The sequence below is a fragment of the Pelophylax lessonae genome (genome assembly GCF_965119305.1).
Source record: "Pelophylax lessonae genome assembly, chromosome: 4".
In the NCBI taxonomy this organism is placed as follows: domain Eukaryota; kingdom Metazoa; phylum Chordata; class Amphibia; order Anura; family Ranidae; genus Pelophylax; species Pelophylax lessonae.
The window spans coordinates 137904843-137931546 of record NC_138771.1 but is presented as its reverse complement, the minus strand read 5'-3'; the positions used below and the strand labels follow the sequence as shown (position 1 = coordinate 137931546).

Below are 26704 nucleotides of genomic sequence, written 5' to 3'. Positions count from 1 at the left end.
TAGCATGAATAAGAAAAGTTATTTGTCTTAGGTTTGTGACCACATCCTATTCTATGAGTAACGACTGCTGGGAAACACGACTTTGCAATTTCTAGTCATTCTGATTTTGTTTTTGTTATTCTTTGTTAGAAACTCTGTGCAGAACTTTAGACCTGGCAAAAGTGGCCATGAGACCAGAAAGAGTACCTTCTACACAAATGAGGAATGGGAACTGCTGAATCCTACTCCTAAAGAGCTGGAAGAATCACTCCAACATGAGGAGAAGAGAGACAAGAGACCTGTGGAAGGAGGCCCAAAAAACCCTGGTGTGACAATAGTAATATATACAGTATAAATGGCTCCCATATCTCGTATTAACTGCTTCTTTTTGTTTTTTATTACTCCTCCTTGTAACTATTGTATAGGTCCCTGTTAAGGGGGACAGTTTGAAGACATTGTTAGTACCCAGACGTTCTCACCCATGCAGAGTCTGGGGTTGGAGGGTAGTCTAGCTGGAGAAGACAGATTTGGTAAGTCTTCATTAGGGACATGGAGTTTGGAGAGATATTGGAGTGGGAAAGAACCTCCAAACCCTGACAACCGGGACTTTGGCCCTGAAGGGGGTTAACCCCCTTCAATGAGAGGCTCCATTCACACATAGACGTTTTGAATCAAGGGCGGAATCGCTGCGATTTATGCCTGCGTTTTCAAATTGTGCTGTTTAAAATGTCAAATTGCACATTAGCGTTATCAGGTGCCATTCGATTTAATGGCACCTGAAAACGCGGTGTGATTCTGCTTCGAATGTCACGCAAACTAAATGGTTTGTTTTCACCCAAAAGAAGTTTTGGAAAATTTGCATCACGTGCCACACAAGCTGGTTTTCGTGTTAATGAATGGCACCTGAATACACTGATGTGCGATTTGACATTTTAACAGCGCATTTTGGATTTGGGCAGATTCCGCACGCAATTCAAAACGCCTATGTGTGAACAGAGCCTGAGAATCCAGATTGTTTTTGACTGAAGTGGTGAAATTGCTGTTGACCTGGCCTTTGGAATGCCTGGAGCAACCAGGGACTTTAACCGTGCATGGGATACAGTTTTTGTGGATGGTTAGTCATATCTTTACATTTGAACAATGTTTGTATGGACTATTTGATTTTGTGTATACTGAAGGAAGCTATTTTTGTGTTACCCGCTTGGAAGGAATGAAAACTGCTTTTTCCAACATGCTTTCCTAATAATCTTGGGCTCCAAAATCACATATCTAATGGCAAGACACTAAATCATTCCTTATCCACGCTTCAGCACTGTAAAAAAGGGGACTAAACATGCAATCCTTTATATACTAAAAAAGACCCCAAGGAAAGAAAAGGAATTAGAAACAAATATAACAGTACATCTATGTTATTGTTTCAATCAGGAAACAAAGCAAAACCCCACCTACCCCATTGGATCAACATCTTCCCCACCATACACCCTCCATCAGTATCCTACTTTCAACTTTTGCCAGGATGACCACTCTCTTGCAGAGGCCAGAAGTATCGTGCTCCCTTCTGTACCTCTGTTCTACAGGCACTGCTGCAGTTCCCTCCATCAGTCTGCAGCTGTCAGTTCTGCTTGCTGGCTGCACTGCAATGAACAGAAAGTTGCAGAGCTGCAGCAATACCGAGAGGGCAGAGGATCGAACTGCACTGACAGTGGGAAGGTAAATACTCCTAGTTATAATCCCCCTCTCAGAGATCAGATTCACAGCTAGAAAGTCTGCACCACTGTGAATGGGTGTGTGATAGTCTCTTCAATGTTATTCATTGATGCCATATACATATACAGTATCTCACAAAAGTGAGTACACCTCTCACATTTTGTAAATATTTTATTATATCTTTTGTGACAACACTGAAGAAATGACACTTTGCACCAATGTAAAGTAGTGCATGTACAGCTTGTATAACAGTGTACATTTGCTGTCCCCTCAAAATAACTCAATACACAGCCATTAATGTCTAAACCGCTGGCAACAAAAGTGAGAACACCTCTAAGTGAAATTGTCCTAATTGGGACCAAGTTTCAATACTGTGTATGGCCACCATTATTATCCAGCACTGCCTTAACCCTCTTAGGCATGAAGTTCACTAGAGCTTCACAGGTTGTCACTGGAGTCCTCTTTCACTCCTCCATGATGACATCACAGGGCTTGTGGATGTTAGAGACCTTGCGCTCCTCCACCTTCCGCTTGAGGATGCCCCACAGATGCTCAATAGGGTTTAAGTCTGGAGACGTGCTTGGCCAGTCCATCACCTTTACCCTCAGCTTCTTTAGCAAGGCAGTGGTCGTCTTGGAGGTGTGTTTAGGTGTCATTATCATGTTGGAATGCTGCCCTGTGGCTAATGCCCCATACACACGTGCAGATTATCTGCAGACTTTTGTCTGCAGACTTACCTTTTCTATGTAGTGCAAGGGCCTGCCGGATTGCATACAAATTGAAAGTGTTTAGGTTTGACCTCATATTATATGGTTTTGGTAAGTCTGCAGACAAAAGTCTGCAGATAATCTGCACGTGTGTATGGGGCATTAGTCTCTGAAGGGAGTGGATCATGCTCTGCTTCAGTATGTCAGTAGTTGTTGGCATTCATGGTTCCCTCAGTGCAGCCCCAGACCATGACACTCCCACCACCATGCTTGACTGTAGGCAAGACACACTGGTCTTTGTACTCCTCACCCGGTTGCCAACACACATGCTTGACACCATCTGAACAAAATAAGTTTATCTTGGTCTCATCAGACCACAGGACATGGTTCCAGTAATCCATGTCCTTAGTCTGCTTGTTTTCAGTAAACTGTTTGCTGGCTTTCTTGTGCATCATCTTTAGAAGAGGCTTCCTTCTGGGACGACAGCCATGCAGACCAATTTGATGCAGTGTGCGGTGTATGGTCTGAGCACTAACAGGCTGACCCCCACCCCTTCAACCTCTGCAGCAATGCTGGCAGCACCCATACTTCTATTTCCTAAAGACAACCTCTGAATATGACGCTGAGCACGTGCACTCAACTTCTTTGGTCGACCATGGCGAGGCCTGTTCTGAGTGGAACCTGTCCTGTTAAACCTCTGTATGGTCTTGGCCACCTTGCTGCAGCTCAGTTTCAGGGTCTTGGCAATCCTCTTATTGCCTAGGCAATCTTTATGTAGTTCTTTTTTTCAGATCTTTAGAGAGTTCTTGCCATGAGGTGCCATGTTGAACTTCCAGTGACCAGTGAGAGAGAGTGAGAGCGATAACACCAAATTTAACACACCTGCTCCCCATTCACACCTGAGACCTTGTAACACTAACAAATCACATGACACAGGGAGGAAAAATGACTAATTGGGCCCAACTTGGACATTTTCACTTATGGGTGTACTCACTTTTGTTGCCAGCGGTTTAGACATTAATGGCTGTGTTGAGTTATTTTGAGGGGACAGCAAAAATTCACTGTTAGAGCTGGTTCACACTGGGGCGGCTCAAAGTCGCCCCGACTTTGAAGCCGCCCCGTGTAGCGTGACTTCATCATGGCTTGCAAACGACTTCTCTAATAGAAGTCAATGCAAGCTGCTCCGAAGTCGACCCCAAGTAGTGCAGGAACCTTTTTCTAAGTCGGAGTGACTTGAGTCACTCTGATTAGAACGGTTCCATTGCACAGAATGGAGCGCGACTTGTCAGGCGACCAAGTCGTGGCAGTGTGAACCGGTATTTATGCAAGCTGTACACTCAATACTTTACATTTTAGCAAAGTGTAATTTCTTCAGTGTTGTCACATGAAAAGATATAATATTTACAAAAATGTGAGGGGTGTACTCACTTTTGTGAGATACTGTATGTCGATTCCTTAGCTTGCTTCCATGAGGCCTAATGCACACTGGATGTTATCAAAACGCCAGTAGAAAGCTGTAGCTGTAGAAGGAGTTTTTCAGCTTTTTTGCAGTAGCGTTTTTTATTTTATTTCTTTTTATTTTTTGTTTTGTTTTTTTTGGGGGGGGGGGTTTCAGCTGCAACATTTTTTAGCTTTTTTTTTAGCAAAACTATACTCCTACAAAGCTTATGGCTGATAAACTCCAAATAGCCACATTTTACAGAGTTTTTTTTTTTTTTTTTTTTTTTTTTTTTTTGCTGTTTTTAAGCTTTTATCAGAGTTGGAGTGTTTTTACAGCTGAAAAACTGCTCTCAAAACCCACTAGTTCTGAGTTTTTTTTCCAGTCAAAAATCTCCCCTGCCAAAAACTGCTGATAACAGCCTATGTGTGCATGGACACATATGATAACATGCTGGGGAGTTTACTGGCTGCAGAAAAAAAAATGTCTGAAGCCAAAAACAGCCGCTGTAAAAACGTCCAGTGTGCATGAGGCTTAATTGCGCTCTTAGTGCGTCATTATTATTCATTGATGCCATGCATGTATGTGGATTTTTCAGCTTCCGTGTCTGTGTGTTTGTATTACAAATGTGTGCAGATTGGAACAGTTTTCTCTCTTTCTTCCATGTGAACACATTGTGTTTGCTTATCACACATATGTTACACAATGCAATAGCACAAGTGATGGAAAATAGAAGTGCAAGCAAAAAGCACTTTGACTGATTTATGTTTTTTCTTTTTAAATTGTGTTGCTCTGTATAATTTGCAACAATATATGTACATTTTGACAACCATGTTTGTTCATACACATTTACAGAACTATACCTTGTTTATCAGTTTTCACAATGCAAGTCCACTGCCTTATTTAAAGCAAAACATTCTCTATGTAGCTGATATCTTCTCTTAGCAGTTGTTTAGAAAGTGACTGAATAATTGCACTGGGGCAACTTTAGCATCTAATTTGCATATCTTTATATTTTAAAAAGCAAAAAAAAATGAAAAAGTAATCTATGAAGGGGAACTTTACACTGCTCATGCGCTAAATACTCCATTTTAGGGTGTCCACAGCTGTTCGTTTTCAGTTGAAATTAGCTGCAGTGTTTTTTTTTTCTTTTAACTTTTGCACAATATAACCATTCGTTCATGTCTCCGTAGAGCATTGTGGTACATTGCACTGTTGTGCGAGGATATGCAGTGCCTACCTGTCCGGGCTGTGTTGCAGTGTAAATGGGAAACACAGTAAACAGTTGTTTTCTGTGTCCTAGTGGTGACTGGTGTTTATCAAGTGTGGAAAAAAGCCAATCATTAGACTATATGTAAACAAGCCCCAAAAGTGTGAAAGTCATATAACAAATGGCTTTAAATCGAATCTGTTGCAAGAATAAAAACTTTGCAAGTCTGTTGCAAGAATATGTGCTCCCTGCAAAGAAAAGAATTGATAGCTGCTTTTCCCAGTTGCCCCTTGGCTCTGTGTTTTTTTCCACTGGCCACTACCAGAGTAGTAACATTTGCTCCGAGAAAACTTTAATTTAGTCAAACAGAAAACTTGTTATGCTTCTAAGTCGTTATACCTCCTCTTCCACAAGCAACAGCGACAAAGAAACCAATGTGGTCACATAGGGCTTGTAGCGCTGCTGGAGGCTACAGGATCTCCCCGCTGGCACTCAGAACACAGGAGCAAGATTCTAAATGCACCAATTCAGAAGGGCAAGCATACCACAAAAGAGACACCACTCAAAACTGATCTAATAGGATCACATTGTGTATATGTGTGTGGCCTTAGCGGGCGCCACTCCTGCCATGCCCCCTGATATGTTTTGTGCTACCCACTAGGGCTCTGTGACCAAGCCTTGGTGGGTGGAAAGAAATGCATCAGAGGGTAAGGCTGGAGCGGCGCTGGCTGAGGCCACACACATATACACACCTTGAATATATCGGGCCGGTTTTGGGCGGCATCTGTTCCATGGTAAATAAATGAATGTGTCTTAAATATTAGCACATTCTCTGTGAAAGAACCAGGGGGTCCCTAAGTTGATGGTGATCCCCAGATTCTGTCATTTGGGCATCTAGGGGAAATAAAATCTTCTCAGAAATATTTCTGAATTACAAACAGGCCCTCTTTGATTCCTTGAGGGACAGGTTCTTGCTGCTGAGATGGTATTTATTCTCAAAGCTTCAATATCAGCAGGCTTGTACCACTCAGTTTGATTTGAACCTTCTCTAATGGCAATCTTCTGGTTTGGAGCCCGTGCTGCAAGATGATTATTTAAATAAAACCTACTCCAGGATCTACCACGCCCTGCAATAGATGGTACTCTCATCTGCAGACAAGACAAGGTCAATATTACCATAGATAATCTGGGAAGAATGTTTACCTCCTCCAGTGCATATTTTATTAAACTGTACTTTCATTCAACATTCCAGGACATCTATTCCTTAATGGCCCTATCCATCACACAATTTCTGAAGTTCTTCCTCCTGCATTTAGTTGACATCTTGGTCCCATGGAAAGCCTACGGAATCCTACTGGGACATTTGTTACCATAGATCTAAGCTGGCAGTCATCCATTCCCCCCCCCCCCCCTACTAAGAATCACTGGATGTCTTTGGTCAATGCTGCAGTAGAGGGTGTCCCAATCATTTTCCCAATGTCTGCTCTCCCTTTGGCTTGCATCTCCTGAATGAGCAACCAAGGTACCCCTCTTCCTCCTTGCTACTTTGAATTTGGTTTTACCTTAGATGTGCCAGGCATTGAGCTTCTAACAGTACCCCCTATGTCTCCTGGCTTCCCCTCTTTGACCATTCATTGCAGGATGGATGCACCCCATGCTGTTGTGGTTACTCCTTGCAACCCACTGGGATTATCCGTTTCCCCATCACCTACATAAATATTTGCTGGGAGGAGCTGCTTTTCTGTAATCTTGGTTCCTGATTTCGTCATGTGCACCTATGTCAGAGCAACAACTTGGTTTACTTGTCATGCAAAACCCTGTTGAGGAATTTTTCGTATTTATAATGCAAAACTGTAATAATCAGAACTTATAAAAAGTTAGCATATCCGTTTTCAATGTAATTTATCACAATAAGGGCTCACGCCAAGCCTATCGATGTCTTGGTGGCATTTCTTGATGAATCCATAGACAAAGGAACCAACCATTGGAGGTCACTGCGGAACTCATAATTTTGTCAGGCTTTGAACCACAGGGAGTGGTACAATACTTTGCTACTGTGAGAGTAGTGACAGAGGAGCAGCAGAGTGAACCACAGGTTTCAGTGGGAAACCTTGTATCTGACACCTCCGGAAGTGTGTGTGGGTGGCTAAACAGGCAAGTATTAATCATTTTCTTTAAAGGAGCCCTTCGTTTAAAATGTTTATTTTAACAACAGAGATGCTTTAAAGTGACTCTAAAGTTAAATTTTTTATTTTTCAAAACAACAATTTGCTATGCTTGCCTCCTCTGTGCAATGCATTTTCACAGATCAGCCCCAAATCTCCTCTTCTCTGTCCCCCCCCCCCCCCATGTCCATTTAGTAAGCCTCTTGCTCTGGGGGCACTTGTGCATGCTCGCTCTTGAGCCGGCTCTGTGTGTCTGGACATGCCCACTGCTCCCTCCTCGCTGGCTGTGATTGATAGCAGCAGGAGCCTATGGCTTCTGCTTTTGTGTCTGAGCCAATGATAAGGGAGAGAGTCTCTGCTCTCATGCACATTGCTGGATCAAGTTTGGGCATAGTGTTTGGCGTAGAGCTGCTTGCAGAAGGTTTTTTACATAATGTATAGAGTGCATTTAAGGTAAAAAAAATACCTTTTGTCTTTAGAACCACTTTAATAATAACTTAGGGGTCAACACTTTTTAATAAGCACTCTCTGTGCCCTTTAATAGTACATTATACTCTTCTGCCCAGATTATGATTATTGTTAACAAGCTTTTAATGATTATAGAAACAAATGAAACTAGTCATATTTGTTGTTTGTGTTCATCTTACTTTATCAGGAATGGTTTTCCCATTTGATTTTCCACGCCTCCCTGTGAAAGCCAGGCGCCCATTATCACATCTGAATAAGAGTCCAAGCAGCATGGATAATCCTTCTGTGGAATCTTTACCTGGGAATGACTCAAAGAATGACTTTGACCTTCAGTTAAAAGTTCAGAACCAGCAGAGGGAGTTGGAGAGACTGAGGCAGGAACTGAACAGCCAAAAGGTTAGCTTCATATGTATTTCATTGCTTGTTTCTATTTTATATATTTACAGTATACATACAGCATCAGCACACCACACAGTCCCTTGTAGAGTGCATAGAACCCATTATTGTATGTCCATTACTGTAAACGTTGTGCCTGTTCACTGTACATGGCGACCCATGTTTTTCTGCAAAAGAAAAATGCAGATCAGTGCTGGGGCACATTAAAAAAAAAAAAAAAAAGTTTTCTAGGTGTCATTTTGATACCACAATGCTGGTGCGATGTAGAAAAACACAGACGTGTTGGATTTTTCTGCAGTGCACTTCATGGCACCACTTGCTCTGCAAAGATACTATGTGACACTTCAAAAAAAGTTATAAAAAGAAAAAAAATAAACATTGTGCCAACCCCTGTTGGACCTCGCACAGAAACTAGCGTGCATGGGAAAGCGAGGCATTCGGTCGGTCTCGTGTGAATGGAGCCCTTCATGTCTCTACAATGCAGATCACATCTGCATTCTTTAGGATGACTTTGGTTGAAAAACAGTGAAAATGCACCCGAGGCCAATTAAAGAATTGGCTTGGGTGAGGACAACACGTGATCCAGGGGCACGTAAGTGTCATTATATTTAAAGTCAGCAGCTTTTTATACCTTTTTATATTTTGAGGGAAGACTGGGGCCCCTCTTTAACATTTGACTGGGTGAGAGGTAAAATATCCTTGATGAAAACACTGACAGATGCAATCTTTACAGGGAAGTCATTTGTTATTTAGTGTTGTCTTGAATATTGGATTTATCATATTAAAGGCATGTACACCACTACATGTATGTGTATGGCTCTTACAGAAGTGCGCCCAAGCAGTATGAATCTGTGTTTGCCTGTTTTATAAAGTGTGAATAAAGCCTCGTACACACGATCAAATTATCGGAACGATCTTTCGTCCGTTTTTTTGTTGCATGCTAGTCTCATATTGAAAGTGAAGAGGTTTTGTTCATTCGAAAATTCCCGTACAACAGAATTCAACTTCAGAAGTGATGTCATGTGTTGAATTGTTTTGTATGTATTCTTTTATTTCTGAGCATGCCTAGTCTTACTCTTAAGATTTGTTTCAGACAAAAACTGCACTAATTAAACGAAAATCGGACGTTGTGTTGACGTACTATAAAAATTTTATAGCCTGCACATCCAGTTTTTGTCGTCCAAAAATTCGTAATCAGCTGTCGAAAGCACTATACTAACAATCCGAAAATCAGCAGATCATTAGTCGGACGAAATTTTACTTCCGATTTTCGTATCGTGTGTACGGGCCTTAAGTCTTCACACTGTTGGCAATCGTGTTACATTTTTCTTTTTTACTGTATTTAGCAAATATTACCATTGTGAATAGGCGACAGTACAGTTACACAAGATTGAAATGTTAGAAGTGAAAGTGTTGTATATTAAAGTAATACTAAAAGCTACAATTTTTTTAATAGAAAAGAGATAATAGTTACCTGCACTGTGCAACGATATTTCACAGGTTGCTTTCCTCTTCTTCTTCTTGCAGTCCCCTACTGATTTTTTTTCAGCTTCTCCCTCCTCCTGGGGCCTCCTGTAGCTGAGCCAGGCTGTGTGCATCCATAGAGGAGTAAACCACACCCCTCGCTTCCTCCTTACAGGAGTTTGACTGATGGCAGCAGGAGCTTATTACTCTGCTGCCCTCCGCTTCACCTGTGAAAGCAGGAAGTGAGGGGAGCAGTGCTGGATGTAGGGACAGCGCTGGAACAGTGTCCAGAGGCAAGAGTTTAATGGCTGGGCAGTAGGACAGGTAGTGGGAAATATTTGTTACTTTAATGCAGAGAATGCATTAAGGTGAAAAACATTTAGACTTTAGTACCAATTTGCATTGTATGTGACATAAATCTTAGAGAAAGAATAGGCTACACTCTTCTACTTGTGCATCCAACAAAATATGATCCAAGAGTCGAAAAATGGCAGCTTCTACTGGAGGCTTCCTATTCAGGTATTCTGCTTCATTAGCAACGACTTTTAAGAGCAGAAAATTAAGTTCTGATATCTAGATAGGAGTATATAGATAGATATTTGGTTCATACTGGTAAATTGCTGAGGGTCTCACAAAAGAAGCAAAAATCAAAACTTTGTTCCAGGAACCTTTTTTTTGTGCAATGTTGAACTTTGCAAGAAAGTTACATTTTAGGAAATGTGAGCCGAAGCAGTGTCTTGTGATTAGGGGTCAAACCAGTGGAAATATTCAGCCATTCATCATGTTCATTTTCAAGGATTTAGCAGAGATGTAGTTCTTTCCCCAGCTGGATGTTGTTAATGTCTGGATACTATAAATAGCTTCCCGATCATGTGAGTTGTGTGCGTATCTCTTTTTCCTTTTGGAAGTGTTCAGGATCTTACATGTGTTTAAAGCATAGTCTCTCTGATCTTGTGACATCCATAAAACTTTCAGCTGTGAAGGCAACCAGACCCAGCTGCAGAAGAGATTTTGTATGTGTGGTTTTATGTGCATTGCAAAATTCCTTTGAGTTTTCTGGGTAAACTTAGAATTTAATGCCTTCTGATGAAATACATCAGACACCAAAGTGCACTTTACAATAAATTACTAGAAGATGATGTCTGATTGGCTGCTAGGGTTTACTGCATGTTTCACATTTCCCTTTGTCTCATTGAATGCCCCCCCCTGTAGGCCTTTTTTCTAGGCCTGTGACAATGGTTTACACAAGGGGTCCTAAACATTTTATTTAAAAAAATTCCATTCACTGCCCTTCACACTGTTGGAGGGGCAAAATGTATTTATTGGGAGTGAAAATTTCCCCTAGGTTTGTGATCATTGGAGGTTTAAAAAAAAGCCTTGGTGAAGTTGGTGTAGGTGATCAATGGAAGTAAAAATGCACAGCACTGTTTAGTGGGAGGAAGAATAGTGCCCCATTGTTGTTGTCAGTAAGAGGAATAGTGCCCCATATTAGAATCAGTGGGATGAATAAAGTCCCATCATTAGTAGAAATAGTACCATTCTAAATAGTACCGCACTATTTAAAAGTGGTAAAAAAAATATATAATAATAAACCTCAGTACTCAATACACGAAAAACATGGATTAAATCCACTAACAGTATATTAAAAAAAATTATATAAAAATCTGTGCAAAACAATAGTCCATGCAATAAATAATAAAAAAAATGTACAAAAAACATATAAAGTGATAGTACAACAATTGTGACTGCAATCTCCCATAAACAACTGCTGTATCCAACTAGTGATTCTTGCTCCAAATTGGTGCTCAAAACGAGTGCTCCACTTTCCATTAGTGCCCAAATTCAATCACCATGTCACCGCCGAGTGCTCCCCCCTCTAAGAATAATCTCACCTGAGGGGTGTGATCTCTACACTTAAGTGAGATCAATGCACACCTTTTAGCCTTCAGTGGCTTAGAAATCCCCTTTTTATTTATATATTAGTAGAAATAATATTTAGTATCAGTGGGAAAAATAGTTTTCTATGGTTGTCGGTGGAGAAAATTGCTGCATTGTTGGTGTCGGCAGGATTACCATATTCCTTTCTCAGAATTGGTGTTAAGTGGTTACTTACCTTTGTATATTTTCCATGTTCTTCTTTGCTTCTCTTCTGGCAAGATGACATCATAGCAAGAACCAAGCATGCATCATAGGGCAGGTGATTACGCTTGCGTCAGACCGCCTCACACCCTGCCTCGTTGCCACCGCCAACTGATGCCTCCTGCTGTCCAATCTCTACCAGCAGACGGATAGCTATTACCAGCCCTTTACCCTAAGCATCGTACACAAGATGATGTAAAAATCAAGGGAATACTTTTTATTGAACAGAAACACAGGTTTTTTTTTATACTCTTCAAGAATAGGGGCATTCAACACATGAAAAATGCAAACAGCAATCCAGTTAACAGCTAACAGTGATATAATTAAACTGTAATCTAATTAACAGCTAAGCACCTAGACCACTCTTATCAGTATGACTAGCAGTCACAGGAATTCTCCACCCCAGACAGTCCGGCAATAGTTCCCCAGCATTCAAGAAGACCAAGGGATGTCCAAATCTTCTTAACCAGCTTTCTTTTCACATCCATCTTCTAGTTTCAAGTTGGCAGTCAATCAGGGCTTCCTTGACTGTTAAATGTGGTAATAACATGTACTCTTGCATTATATAACATGGCCTCTTTCTGAATGCTCATAGCTCCCTCAAATTCCAGGACCAATAGTCAGTAGGCAAGAGGCTACCATGCAGCCCCCTCTAAAAGCCCCTGTCTTGGTTGGGTCTGTCACAACTCTGCCTCACCGTACTGGCTAAGGTACATTGGTACCCCAAACACAACCCAGGGAGATATTGGAAATCAGTACTCAGCTGGCATAAGTTTGCCGTGGTGTTCATGTATGTCAATAAGGAGCTTGTATGCCAGTTAGACAGGCTTTCTATAAAAAATAACGCAGACTGCGGCATGCAGTAATGTGAGTTTATCCTATCCTATCAAAATGTGAGCGGAGAGGGACATAGAAAAGGATAGGTGTAATAATAATGCCTTTATACTTTAACATAGTTTGAGGACCATTGTTTTATGGAGGTTGTGTATAAATTTTCATTACTATGGTCAGGACTGGAAAAATAAAACTATGAAATATCGTAGACCTACAGGTGCATCTCAGTATTAGAATATCATCAAATGTAATTTATTTCAGTAATTCAATTAAAAAAATGAAACTACTATATTTTATATAGAGGAGTTACACAGATATATACATTTCAAACATTTCTTTCTTTTAATTTTGAGGATTATGACTTACAGGCTGTGAAACCCCAAATTTCAGTTTCTTTAGTATTTGGAGAGCCATGTCATCTGCTGGTGTTTTGTCCTCTGTGTTTTATCAAGTCCAAAGTCAGCGCAGCCTTCTACCAGGAAATTCTAGAGCACTTCATGCTTCCCTCTGCTGACCAGATTTATGGAGATGCTGATTTCATTTTCCAGCAGGACTTGGCACCTACCCACGCTGCCAAAATTACCAATACCTGGTTTAATGGTTTTCATGGTATCACTGTGCTTGATTGGCCAGAAAACTCGCCTGACCTAAACCCCATAGAGAATCTGTGTGGTATTGTCAAGAGGAATGCGAGAGACGTCAGACCCAATATTACAGATGAAACAATTTTGAACTCCTAAAGTAAGGTGCCGTTATAAAAACTGTGTACTCCGTGAACAAAAGATAACTATAGTGACATCCAGTGCAAGAGAAGAATAAATGTGTAAAAAAACAGTACATAAATTGGAATACCATGAACTTCAAAACTTTTATCTATTAGTGGTAAACAAGGGAACGAATCTCAACCCACTACAGAGTTGCATAAAGTGCAAAAAAAATGAATGTATCTGATAAATGCACAATATATGAGGAACATAAGGAACAAACTATTCAGAGAAAGGAGATACAATAAGACACGTGGCCACTCACTAAAACTTGAGGAAAGGCGGTTTAACCTTAAAGTGCGTAAGGGGTTCTTCACTGTAAGAGTGGTAAGGATGTGGAATTCTCTTCCACAAGCAGTCGTATCAGCGGGGAGCATTGATAGTTTCAAAAAACTATTGGATGGACACCTTAAAGACCACAACATACAGGGGTATACAATGTACGGTTAAAAGCAAACACACACACACATCATAGGTTGAACTGGATGGACTGATGTCTTTTTTCAACCTCACTAACTATGTAACTATGAAATAAAGCATATAGCATGAAGGTCTTTATTCTATGATAAAGATCGTGACAGTCTCCAGGGATATAAATAAAGTACCACAAATCTGTGACGCTCCACAACCAATAGGTTTACTCTTCTGCCTTAAACCAAGTGCTCCACCTCGTGAAAGACAGTTAGACTGCGCTCACCAGAATCCCCAGGTCCCAGGGACCACTGGGAAATGTATGGATATGATCGCCAGACAATCCAGAAATCCTTCCCCAGCAAACCCTCTTTTCGCCCTAGTCCATAGACTCCCCTCAGATAGCAGATGGTACTAGCAACATAAAAGCAAAGGGAAACAGGATAATCGTGCAACACCGTTTATTAACCACTTGCCGACCGCTCACTGAGCTGGTACTGTGGCAAAGTGGCTCGATTCCGTCCAGCGACGTAGACCTACATCGCTGGACTCCTCCTCCCCTTGTGGGCGGCGTGCGCGCCGCCGGAGGCTCGCTCCCACTGTATTCAGACACAGTGGGAGTCGGGCCAGGGGAGGAGAGGCGGTGATCACCGCTGCTCTTCCCCGATCGTCGAGGATCGAATGAGGAAATCCACCCGCTTGTGTAAACAAAGCAGGCGGATCTCCTCTGTGACAGGCAGTCACAGATTACAGGATTCAGCATAGCTGAACCTGTGATCTGTGCCTGTGTCACTCAATCCCCTCCCCCCACACACGTCAGTAAGCACCAGGCATACAATTAACCCATTGATCACCAATAAAGTTAACCCCTTCCCTGCCAGTGTCATTATTACAGTAACAGTGCATATTTTTAACACTGATTACTGCAGTAATGTCACTGGTACCCCCAAAAGTGTCAAAATTGTCAGTCAGGGGTCCGATCTGTCCGCTGCAATGTCGCAGTCCCGCAAAAAAAACGCAGATCACCGCCAGATTGCCGCCATTACTAGTTAAAAAAAAAACAATAAAAATTACATAGATTACCCGTAGTTAGTAGCTGTGATAACTTTTGCGCAAACCAATCAAAATACGCTTATTGCGATTTTTTTTTTTTTTACCAAACATATGTAGCAGAAAACAAATTGGCCTAAAATGTTAAAAAAATTAGATTTTTACATTTTTTTGGGGGAATTTCATATAAAAAAATGTGAAAAATATTGTTATTTTTTCAAAATTGTCGCTTTTTTTGTTTATAGCGCAAAAAGTAAAAATTGCACAGGTGATCAAATACCACCAAAAGAAAGCTCTGTTTGTGGGAAAAAAGGACGTAAATTTCATTTGGGTACAGCGTTGCATGACCGCGCAATTGTCAGTTAAAGTCGCACAGTGCCAAGTTGCAAAAAGTGGCCTGGACGTAAAGCAGAAAAATCCTCCGGTGGTAAAGTGGTTAAGAACCTCCCTATAAAACATTCCTAGGTATTAGGCCTACATAAAAAATGCCTAGACAGGCACCAACTCGAATCACCTGTATTACACTCTTTAGCCCTCAACTTCAGTGGACTCCCATCCCTCGCTCAGCCAACCGGCGTGCGTTCCACAGAGGTACCGGACGTGATGTCAATGGTTCGACATGTACTTCAAACAGCAATAGGCATTGTCGGGAAATCCCAGAAGTTGAGGGCTGAGGAGTGTAATACAGGCGATTCGAGCTGGTGCCGGTCTAGGCACTTTTTATGTAAGCCTAATACCTAGGAACGTTTTATAGGGAGATACTTAATAAACATTGTTTCACGATTATCCTGTTTCCTGTTACTTTTATGGACTCAGGCGAATAGCGGTTTGTTGGGGAAGGATTTCTGGATTGTCTGACGGTCATATCCATACATATTTATTTGCACTTTATGCAACTCCGTAGTGGGTTGAGATTCATTCCCTTGTTTACCACTAAAGGTTTTGTAGTTTATGGTATTTCAATTTATGTAGTTTTTTAACACATTTATTCTTCACTTGCACTGGATGTCACTATAGTTATCTTGTGTTCACTGAGTACACAGTTTTTTTATAACAGCGCCTTACTTTGAGTTCAAAATTGTTTCTAATTTGGTTCACATTTAAAGGGGCTGCAGTCATTTTGTAGGCCTTTCAATTTATTATTATTATTTCAGGCTCTTATATAGCGCTGTCAATTTACGCAGCGCTTTACATATACATTACACATTCACATCAATCCCTGCCCTCAAGGAGCGTACAATCTAAGGTCCCTAACTCACATTCATACATATACATAGTAAGGCCAATTTTATACAGGATCTAATTAACCTACCAGCATGTCTTTGGAGTGAGGGAGGAAACCGGAGTACCGGAAACCCACGCAGGCACAGGGAGAACATGCAAACTCCAGGCAGGTAGCGTCGTGGTTGGGATTTGAACCAGCGACCCTCTTGCTGCTAGGTGAAAGTGCTAACCATTACACCACTGTGCCACCCATTTCTATAGGGTTGGTGCCTTCAACAGACATATGAAACAAAACAATACAGATGAGCTGAAGGCCACTATTAAAGCAGCCAGGGCATCCATAACACCTCAGCAGTGCCACAGGCTGATCGCCTCAATGCCACACCGCATTGATGCAGTAATTCATTTGAAAGGAGCCCTCACCAAGTATTGAGTGCATCCTATACTGTGCATGGACATACTTTTCATTAAGCCAACATTTCTGTATTAAAAATTATTTTGTTTATTTGGTCTTATGTAATATTAAAATTTTCTGAGATCCTGAATTTTGGGTTTTCACTAGCTGTAAGCCATATTCATTAAAACTAAAAGAAATGCTTGAAATATATCACTCCGTGTCTAAGGCATCTATATAGAATGAGTTTCACTTTTTGAAATAAATTACCAAAATAAGTTAACTTTTGGATGATATTCAAATTTTTTGAGATGCACCTGTACTTCACTTACCTGCATACACTGGGTTACAGTGGTAAGAATTAGCGGATTCTTGCAGTTGGGATCCCATGCAGCATCTGGGTGTGCTGCTACATGTAAACTTTGATAGCTCCTCTCCGCCGGTCAATACTTTATTCAGATACACCTATGATCTTAGTTGCAAGAATCTGCTGATTCTTGCCACTTAAATACGGTGAATGCAGGTAATCGCCCCTTGGAAGGAGAGGGCTAAATTTATTGCAGTTATCCAGCCAGTAAATGGAACCTTAGATTAATTTCTTTCTCTTCAGCTCCTTTCTGTTCAGAGCTCAGTAGCTCAAGATAAAATGTACACACATAAGTGAGAGTCCAGCCACCCCTACCTTACTAGATGGCTCTGTAAGAAGCTTCAGTAAGACAAAGGGAGCCACTAGGCAGGCAGCTATTGCCGTGCTTTCTTTTTACCTAACCAAAAGTGCTCTTTCATAAAAACCTCCTCTCTTCCTCTGGGACATGACTTAAATGATTGTAAAGGAATTGTTCAATCACCTGCTCTGCAATGGTTTTGCACAGAGCAGCCCTAATCCTCCTCTTCTGGGGTCCCCCATTGGCGTTCTTGGCTTCCCCCCCCCCATTTTGAGTGCCTCCCCATAGCAAGTGACTATGTGGGCAAAATCTCGAGCCAAGCTTTGTGTCCATTGACACACACACAGTGCGGCTCAGCCCTGCCTTGGCCCCTACTTCCTCCTCAAAGGCTGTGATTGACAGCAGCAAGAGCCAATGGCTCTTCCATGTCCAGTGATGAGGGAGAGAGAGGAGAGCGCCTCTGCTCTTGGGCACAGTTCTGGATCAGGTTCTCGTAAGCATAATTGGGAGCTGGGGGTTGTTTTGAGCTGAACACAGAAGGTTTTTTTTCCTTAATTCATAGATTTATTAAAGGGAAACTCCGGTCAAAAAATGAAATTTTTCCTAATTAATAGTATGTTGAATATCCTTATCTTTGATATTAGTATTAATTTTCTGGATATCTGCTTGTGTAGCTTAGAAAGTCTTATCTAAATTAGACAAACAGCTTCTTCCTGTTCTTCAAAGATAACGCTATCTCCTTTTTAGCTGAATTTAAACACATTAACCGTTCAGCTTTATCTTTCATTCGACAGAAAATTTCCAAACTTCTTCGTTTTTTCGTCTCAAAAGCGTCACAACCGATTACCAATTTGTGCCCATTAACCACTTCTGGACCAGAAGATTTCCCCCCTTAATGACCAGGCCATATTTTGCAAATCAGCACTGCGTTAGTTTAACGGACAGTTGCACGGTCGTGCAACGCTGTACCTAAATAAAATCAATGTCCTTTTTTCCACACAAATAGAGCTTTCTTTTGGTGGTATTTGATCACCTGTTTTATTTATTTATTTTTTTGCGCTATAAACAAAAAAAGAGCGACAATTCTGAAAAAAAAAAAAAAAAACAATATTTTTTCACATTCTGCTATATGACATTCCCAAAAAAAATTTAAAAATCAAAATTTTTTAACATTTTAGGTCAATTTGTTTTCTGCTACATATTTTTGGTAAAAAAAAATCACAATAAGCATATTTTGATTGGTTTGCACAAAAGTTATTGCGTCTACTAACTACGGGAAAGATTTATGTAATTCTTTTATTGTTTTTTTTTTTTTGCGGGACTGTGACATTGCGGCGCACCGATCGAACCCCTAACTAACATTTTTTACACTTTTGGGGGGACCAGTGACATTACTACAGAAATCAGTGCTAAAAATATGCACTGTTACTGTAATAATGACACTGGCAGGGAAGGAGTTAACAGTGCGGGTGATCAAGGGGTTAAATGTGTACCTAGGGGCATGTTTCTAACTGTGGGGGGGCGTAGCTTGTTGAATGACCATAGAGACCTGTGATTCTATGTAGAAGGATCACAGGTGCTCTGTGATCATTCCAGGGAAAAGAACGGTCAGCTGTGTTTACAACAGCTGAACGTTCTTCTCTCTCAGCAGGGAATGATCGCGAGTGTCAGGCGGCAATTGGAGCAGCCTGCCTGCTGCATCAGCTTCCCCAGTGACGAGCGGGGGTGGGAGCATGCCGGCAGCTGCGCGTACTCGCCTCTTAGCTGCAGGTGCGCGACCGGCGTAGCCCTACGTTGGTTTGCCTGGGAGGGCCACACTGCCACAGTATATATGCAGTAAGCGGTCGGCAACCGGTTAACTGGCTGAAAAACTAAAGCTGTCCAACTGATTGAATTTCGTCCCATTTTTCATATAGTGTATTGCCACCATTAGTGTGATTGCCTGCACTATGATCATTGTAGACCCCAGAGCACTTCCAGCTACACTGACAGTTCCCCTCCCTGTGTCCAGCTTCCTTCTTCTATTGTAGTCTTCATTCAAAGCCCAGCACAGCTATACTGTATATGTGCCCCCCCCCCCCCCAGCACAGCTATACTGTATATGTGCCCTTTGTGAATTATTTCTTCATTTTCTCATGAATTAGAATGTACAATGCATACTTACTAATGAGAGAACAGTGGGCGGGAACCTATGATCAGCTCCTCCCATTCTGTATACACCCACTGGCTACACAGGAACAGTGCCCCTCCCTGGAAGTGATGTCACTAGCTTTCAGTAACCACACCCACCTCCTGCTCTTGGATTCAGCAGGAAGAGGAATTGAGGACATGTGACAGCACTGAATACTGCAAAAAAAGTAGAAAAACTGGGGAATTTTTTCATTTTGACACAGGGCTGAACTTGGCGCACATTAATGATTGCAGAGGAGAATTTAAGGTATTAGACTGTACTTCCGCTTTAAGATAAAAATAGCCTTCTGCCTTTAAAACCACATTTAACCTTTCTTAAAGCAGAACTAAGTCCTCTTTTTCTTTTCAGCAAAGGAAGCTGCCATCTTAACCTCTGTTTCATCTTCAATTGTTATGGTGCTGTACATGTGATCAGTTATGACACCAGACATTTGATGGTTTGACAGTTTGGTTGCGAGCACAAGCAAATGTGACAGTTGGCATTCCCAGCATACCTGGAATGTAACTGTTTTTTTAAACCATTAAATCATTAGGTTTGGTTCCACTTTAAGGCCTGTTGCACACTGCAGCTTAAAAAAGCTTATTTTTTTTTACTGCCCTAAAATACAGCCCATTAATCCTAATGTGCGTAAACGGGTGCCGTGCATTCTTCAGTAATAAAAAAGAAAAAAGGAAAATCTGCATTTTTAGAAAGTAATTTACGCCTTATGCGCGCAAATACGCACAATTGCACACAAAGGTGCACAAATGGCAATTTACATAATGTGCAGAACAAGGATGCGAGAATAATATTTTGCGCATTTGCAAAGAAAGTGTGCACACAGAAATGCGCAAACGCATATACAAGAAAATACGCGCAAATACATACGAAACCAAAAACCTCTGAAGAAGTAGATGCTCAAACAAGAGCATCATGTGCAAGAGGCCTAAAGCTGGATACTTTTGTGGTTAGATTTCCTTTAGATTTACCTTTTCTATGTAGTGCAAGGGCCTGCCAGATTGCATACAAATTGAAAGTGTTTAGGTCTGACCTCATATTATATGGTTTTGGTAAGTCTAAAGGAAAAAGTCTTCAGAAAATCTTATAGTGTGTATGGCCCATAATGGGGTTTTTCTGCTTTTAGGCAGAACATTTACTTTAAAATACATAATGGAATACAGGTTGATTTTAAAAAGAGACTTCTTTTTCTACATAATTTTTATTCTTATAGTTGTAAGATGTCTTGATTGTATGTCCTGCTTGTTTGCATCTTTTGTTTTTGAGTATTTTATAAGATTTAGAAATAGACCTACTGCAGTAAATACTACGTAGGTAGAAAGGAGAACGTTATTGTAGCTTTGACTAAAGTTGGATAATGCCCTTGATATAGGATAGGTATAGGCCATTTACGTACCTCCTAAAGCCTGGCCAAAAAACTCCTAGGCAGTGGCGTAGCGTGGGGGGTGCTGGGGGGGCCAGCCGCACCGGCGCAAAATCTGGGGGGGGCGCAGTGTCATGCTGCCATTTAGGAGCCTGCTCAGCCATCCTTAGTGTAGGAATCAGGTAGGTCTCTGTAGTAGTCAGTGTAATTGTCAGGTAGGTTTGTGTAGTGGACAGGTAGGTCAGTGTAGGAATCAGGTAGGTCTGTGTATTGTTCAGGTAGGTCAGTGTAGGTGTCAGTATAGAAATTAGGTAGGTCAGTGACTCAGTGTAGTGATCAGGTTGGTTAGTGCAGGAATAAGGTAGGTCAGTGTAGGTGTCTGTGTAGTGGTCAGGTAGGTTTGTGTAGTGGTCAGGTAGGTCTGTGTAGGTGTCAGTATAGTAATCAGGTAGGTCAGTGTAGGAATAAGGTAGGTCTGTTTAGTGATCAGCTAGGTCAGTGTAGGTGTCAGTGTAGTGGTCTACAAGATTTGTGTAGGGGGCGCAAATTACTTACCTTGCCCCGGGCGCTGACAACCCACACTACGCCACTGCTCCTAGGGATGGCATCATCCTGTCCTGTCTTGTTGCTAGGACATTGCAAGATGCTCCCAGCCATTACTGTTCATCACCACCATCACAGGAGTGAGCTCTTAAACCCCTAGTGTGGTCCAATAATCATCTCCATTGCTGAGTTCAGAGCTACTGCGACAGAAGAGAACGAGCACGTGCAAGGGGTTTGAATCGGCTGGCAGAGTCTTAACAATGTCCTATCAACATGGTAGGAAGGGATGATGCCATCTCTAGGTACCTCCTGAAGTCTAGCCAGAAAACTCCCAAAGGGCTCACACTAGCAAGGGGATTATTTACAATGGAGGTCCATCAATGAAGCTTTTACCCCTCAGGGACCAGAGTGAAGCAAGCTACTTATGCTGTGGGTAGAACTGTGTTTTAAGCCTTTCTGACCTCTTAGAACAGTGGAGGTCCATCAATGAAGGCAAGGGCACACCTATAACATTTGCTTGAAAGAAAACAGGAACTTTTCATGGTATTTCTTGTTGAAAAAAATATTTTTGGACTGGCATATGAAACATGATTTACACATGAATTTTCTTATTACCTTTGTTGAGTATAATCAATTGCTAATCACTATGATGTGATATGTGTGTCCTTATGCAATTGACATGGTATGTACAAATATTAACCTTATGGTTGTTATAAATGTTATTTGTATGAGTTCAAATATTTTTATTATTGAGATCTGAGAAAGTTAGGCCCTGTTCACACCTGAGCGTTTTTTAGCTCGTAAAACGCTCATCTCTAAAGTCTCAAAACACCCAACAAGCAAAATCCTATTAATTTGGACCCTGTTCACATCTGAGCATTTTTATCACCTGAAGCTCAAAAAAGTACATGAGCTTCTTTTTTGGCAAATTAAAAGCGTTTTTGTTAGAGGTCAATGCCTGCTTCCAAACACTTGAAAAAGCTAAAAAAACGCCTGAAAACAATGCCTAAGGCCCCTTTCACACATACGGTCCGTTCAGTTCATCAGTTCAGTCACATCAAAATGTATCAGTTTTTCATCCGTTTTTTCATCCACTACCAATGAAAAAACGGATGAAAAACGGACCGTTTGTCCGTTTGGGCTCTTTCACACGGGCGATCTGATCAGATCTGCCTGTCAGTTTTTTAGGCGGATTTGATCGGATCCTCCATGCAGCTCTATGGAGCAGCGGATGTCAGCGGAGACACCTCCGCTGACACCCGCTGCCATCCATATCCGATCCTGTCCGTGAAATCTGGATGGAAACCCTATTTTTCCATGCGTTCAGGGATCAGATTGGATCGGATGAAAGCAGACAGGCAGTCGGCTCTCATCCGATCCCCCATAGAGAGCAGCAGGAGCTGTGACACCTCCCTCTCCGCACTGCAAGCCGGAGCTGTCATCCGCCGGCTCAGCGGGGATCGGCGGATCGATCCCCGCTGAGCAGCACGGATCCGCCTACGGAGGCGGACCGTGTGAAAGAGCCCTTTACATCCATTTTTCGTCTGATCCGTTTTTTTGACGGATGAAAAATAGGGCATTCATCCGTTCCAAAAAACGGACATTGACGGAAGCGGATGAAAACGGATGTTAACGGATGATCATCCGTTGTCATCCGTTTTCCCATAGGAATGCATTGATGTCCGTTTTTCATCCGTCAACGGATGGATGAAAAACGGACAAATTTACCGTATGAGTGGAAGGGGCCTAACACTTAAAAGCTTTTTTTTTTTTTTTTTTTTAGAAAACAAGCACTACACCATTTAGTAAACATTGTTCAACTTTGGTCAAAGCTGCATAGTTTGGTTTTTCATGATGCTTTATTAGAAATAAGAAGAACTCTGAAGAGCTCCATCTTCAACTAAGCAAAAAAGAAAAGCAAAAAGCCATATTAATAAAGTGATGGTATTGATTGATTTTTTTTTTTTTTTTTTTTTTTTACTGTAGTCTGCCTTCATTTCATGCAGGCCTGAACAAGGAAACTATCTTTACTTCAATTAAGAAATTTCAGGGTTTCTGGGCTTGCATTCTAGCGCCTCTGCCAAATACAGAAAAAAAGTAGCATGTCTTAACTAGTTTTATTTAGTGACTGCTGTAGATACTTATTTTAAAGTGGGCCTTTATCCTCTTTTTCTACTTTTCATATAACTGCTCCTTCCCCCTTCCTTTCACACTATAGGAGATTTTCTTTTTCAGAAATACTTTTTATTGATAATCTGCAAGGACATCTGCCTTTCTCTGCTAGGTAATCATGACATAAACACTAGCCGCCCGCAGCCTCCTGGGATACTCACACTATTCATCCAAATAGGTTTTTGGGCAATGTACTGCTGATGTGTATGGTTCTTTGGGGGTCAGGTGCAAGAACCTGGAGGAGATGGAAGGCTCCCGATGACGCAAGCAAAGGTAGATGTTGACAAGTGACCTAGCATGCAGAAGACTGCAATAGGACAATATTGGATTCGCTGGATGTGTATGTGTTTTGAAGATGACCCCAGAACAAGATATGAAGGGATTAAAAAAAATAAAACACATGGGGGGAGAGAGGGGAGTTGAAGTTCCTCTTTAAAAAACGTTTTTGTTACATTAGAGGTCTTTCTTGATATACAGTATATGGGAAGCTCTAAGATGAAATTAGAATACTTTGCCCAGGCAGGGTAAAGAAACAGGTTTTCTTAACTGTTACCCTGGCCAGCAACATAAAACTAAAATCACTCCTCTTAAAGTGATATTAAAGAGGAAGTAAACCCTCCTCTGACACTTGTACCTATAGGTAAGCCTATGATAAGACTTACCTATAGGTACTGTAAATATCTCCTAAACATGTACCGTTTAGGAGATATTTACCTTACATACAGCCAGTGACGTCACTGGCGCGTGCACTCTGAAGGAACGGCCGCTGGTGCCGTTTCTTCAGAGCCCCGTGCCGTGACTGTCGACTCCCGCACGCGGGAGTGACGTCACCGTGGCTCCGGCCAATCCAAATAACACGTCATATTTACCTGCGGCCCCAATCCTCCCCTTCTTGCTTCCCCCGCCGGCGCTCCTGGCTCCTGCCGATCCCGAGCCACTGCTCTGTGTGTCCATTCAGATGTGGAGTGCTCGGCCTCCTCCCGCTCTCTTCTTATTGACTCACTGGCTGTGATTGACAGTAATGGCTCCTGCTGCTATCTCAGCCAATGATGAGTAAGAGACCTGGGAGAGCCGCTGCTCGATCAAGATGGAGCTTAGGTAAGTTTTTTTTTTTTTTTTTTTGCCTGCTGTACACAGAATGCAAAAAAGGTCAAAATCCTTGAGCCTTTACAACTGCTTTAAGCTCTTTTCAGCCACTTGGAGTTTGCAGAGGGCTGTGGAGTCCCTCTGTGACATCATTGATTGGCCAATTGCTGTTACATGGAGTGAGTTATGTGCTCTTCTATACTTAAAAGTTCCAGGGCCTCCTTCATCTCCCAGTACTGAATGAAATGGTATGAGCTCAACGGTGAGTATTTGCTGCTGGAGAGGAGTGGGGATTTAAAGTAAAGCTGTTACTTGGTCCTCGATGGTCAAAGCCCAGTCTGCTTTTAAACTACTTCTAGAGACCATTAAAAAAATTAGGCTGGATTTACATTAAAGCTGGTACTAGCTGGGATTTTCTACATCCTAGTTTTGGATATAGGATGTTGGCAGGCGGTGCTCTGATAGAATAATATGTGTACATACCTTAATGTATAAATATATGCTGCTGATTAACATTATTAATGCTCTATAGATTGCCCATAACATCTTTGGTTTTCTTGTATTGACCTCCTCAAGTGAGTTTCTGTAATAAATAATTGTTCTTTTTTTCTTTTCTTGCCAGGAACTTGTAAAACTTTTGCAACAGTCACTGAGGTCATCACCGCACAATAAATGCCTTTCTAGTCCAGTTAGTGATGGGCTGTCTAAAGATAACTTGCAATTGTTGCAACAAAAAGATGATCAGATTCAGGAACTGAATAATCTGCTGGAGAAGAAGGAGCAGGAGAAAGAGAACATTCACCAACAAACTGAGGACCTTAAATGCAGCAGGGAGAATTTAAAGGAACAGCTCAACATGATGATGGAGACTATACAAGCAAAGGATGAAGTCATCATGAGGTTATCCAGGCAGATTAGTGACTATGAGCAGTTTTCTCCATTATCCAGCAAATCCTCAGAAAGCCTGGCATGTTCTAACAAGGACCATGAAGACCTGAGCCGGTTACAAGTACGTACCTTTTCTTCTGCATAGTGTTTGCTTTGTTGTACAAAAATACAAAATGAGACTGAAAAAAGTCTAGACCTATGCGTGAAACGGGTGGATAACCCCCTGATAGTCTGGGCACACATATTATCTGTGCACACTTAAGTGTGGTCCTGTGTAGGGGTGCACCGATCCGACTTTTTTTGTCCTGATACCGATATCTGGCATTGTGTATCTGCCGATACCGGAACTACACACATAAAGCATGCGGCTTCAGTACAGAGCAAAGCCGCTGCTTCATGTGTATGGCTCCTCCATTCACAGGCGTAGTGCAGTCTGATATCACTCCGCCTGTGAGCCGGACCTATACAGGAAGTAGCAGCTCCCATCCCACACTACTACTACACCAAGTAAGGGATGGCTGAGCCGGTGTAACGTTAAAAAAACCCTACCCCGTGAAAATTCCCTGCCCTCGTCACTTCCTGTGAGGGTACGTCATTGAACAGCTGAGCAGCTTCCCACTGCGCATGCTCACAGCTGGGGAGGGTAGGGAATTGTCATGGGGTAGTGTTTTTTAACGTTACACCGCGTCATATATCAGCTGTTGCCGCGCATCCCACTGCGCATGGGCAGCCACTACATTAAATCATCTCCGCTCCAACCCTGAGATTTCCCTGCGGGCGCGCGTCATTCATCAGCAGGTGCAGCGTCCCACATGATCTCGGCTCCGTGATTTATATTTTCATAAACCCGCCGCCGCCGCTTTTACATTTGGAGCCGAGATCAGGGAAGTGTGACGGGTTGGGGCGGAGATGATTTAATGTTGGAGCGGAGATGATTTAATGTTGGAGCGTAGATGATTTAATGTACACGCGGCAACAGCTGATGCGGTGTAACGTTAAAAAACACTACCCTGTGAAAATTCCCTACCCTCCTCAGCTGTGAGCATGCGCAGTGGGAAGCGGCTCATCTGTTCAATGACGTACGTGCACAGGAAGTGACGAGGGTATGGAATTTTCACGGGTAGAGTTTTTTCATGAAACCCCGGGACTCCGCAAAACCGGATCGGCCAGTGGATCGGTTAATTTTACCGATTCCCCCGATCCAGCTATTGTGGCAGTATTGGCGCCGATATCCGATCCTAATATCGGATCGGCGCATCCCTAGTCCTGTGTGGTACTCCTCTTGCCTATCGTCAGATTTTAAAGCCCAATTCCAGGAAAATTAAAAAATCCATCATTGCAGTGACCTCCCACTGCGAGGGTTAAATTCCTTTTTTTTCTAGGTGCAGAGAATTACTCCTTGCCCCAGGAGGCTCCCTCCATCGCTGTGTCCCACGCACCCTACTTTGT

At 42.0% G+C, this 26704-nt stretch overlaps 1 protein-coding gene across 1 annotated transcript in view; it reads left to right on the top strand.

Annotated features, from left to right (window-relative positions):
- Window positions 1-26704, top strand: part of TBC1D2B (TBC1 domain family member 2B) — a 104655-nt gene that overhangs the window by 28599 nt on the left and 49352 nt on the right. Inside the window, exons 4-6 of the mRNA XM_082254326.1 lie at window positions 130-305; window positions 7862-8070; window positions 24990-25376. Of these exons, the coding sequence (XP_082110452.1) occupies window positions 130-305; window positions 7862-8070; window positions 24990-25376 (772 nt within the window). The remainder of the gene's footprint in view (window positions 1-129; window positions 306-7861; window positions 8071-24989; window positions 25377-26704) is intronic.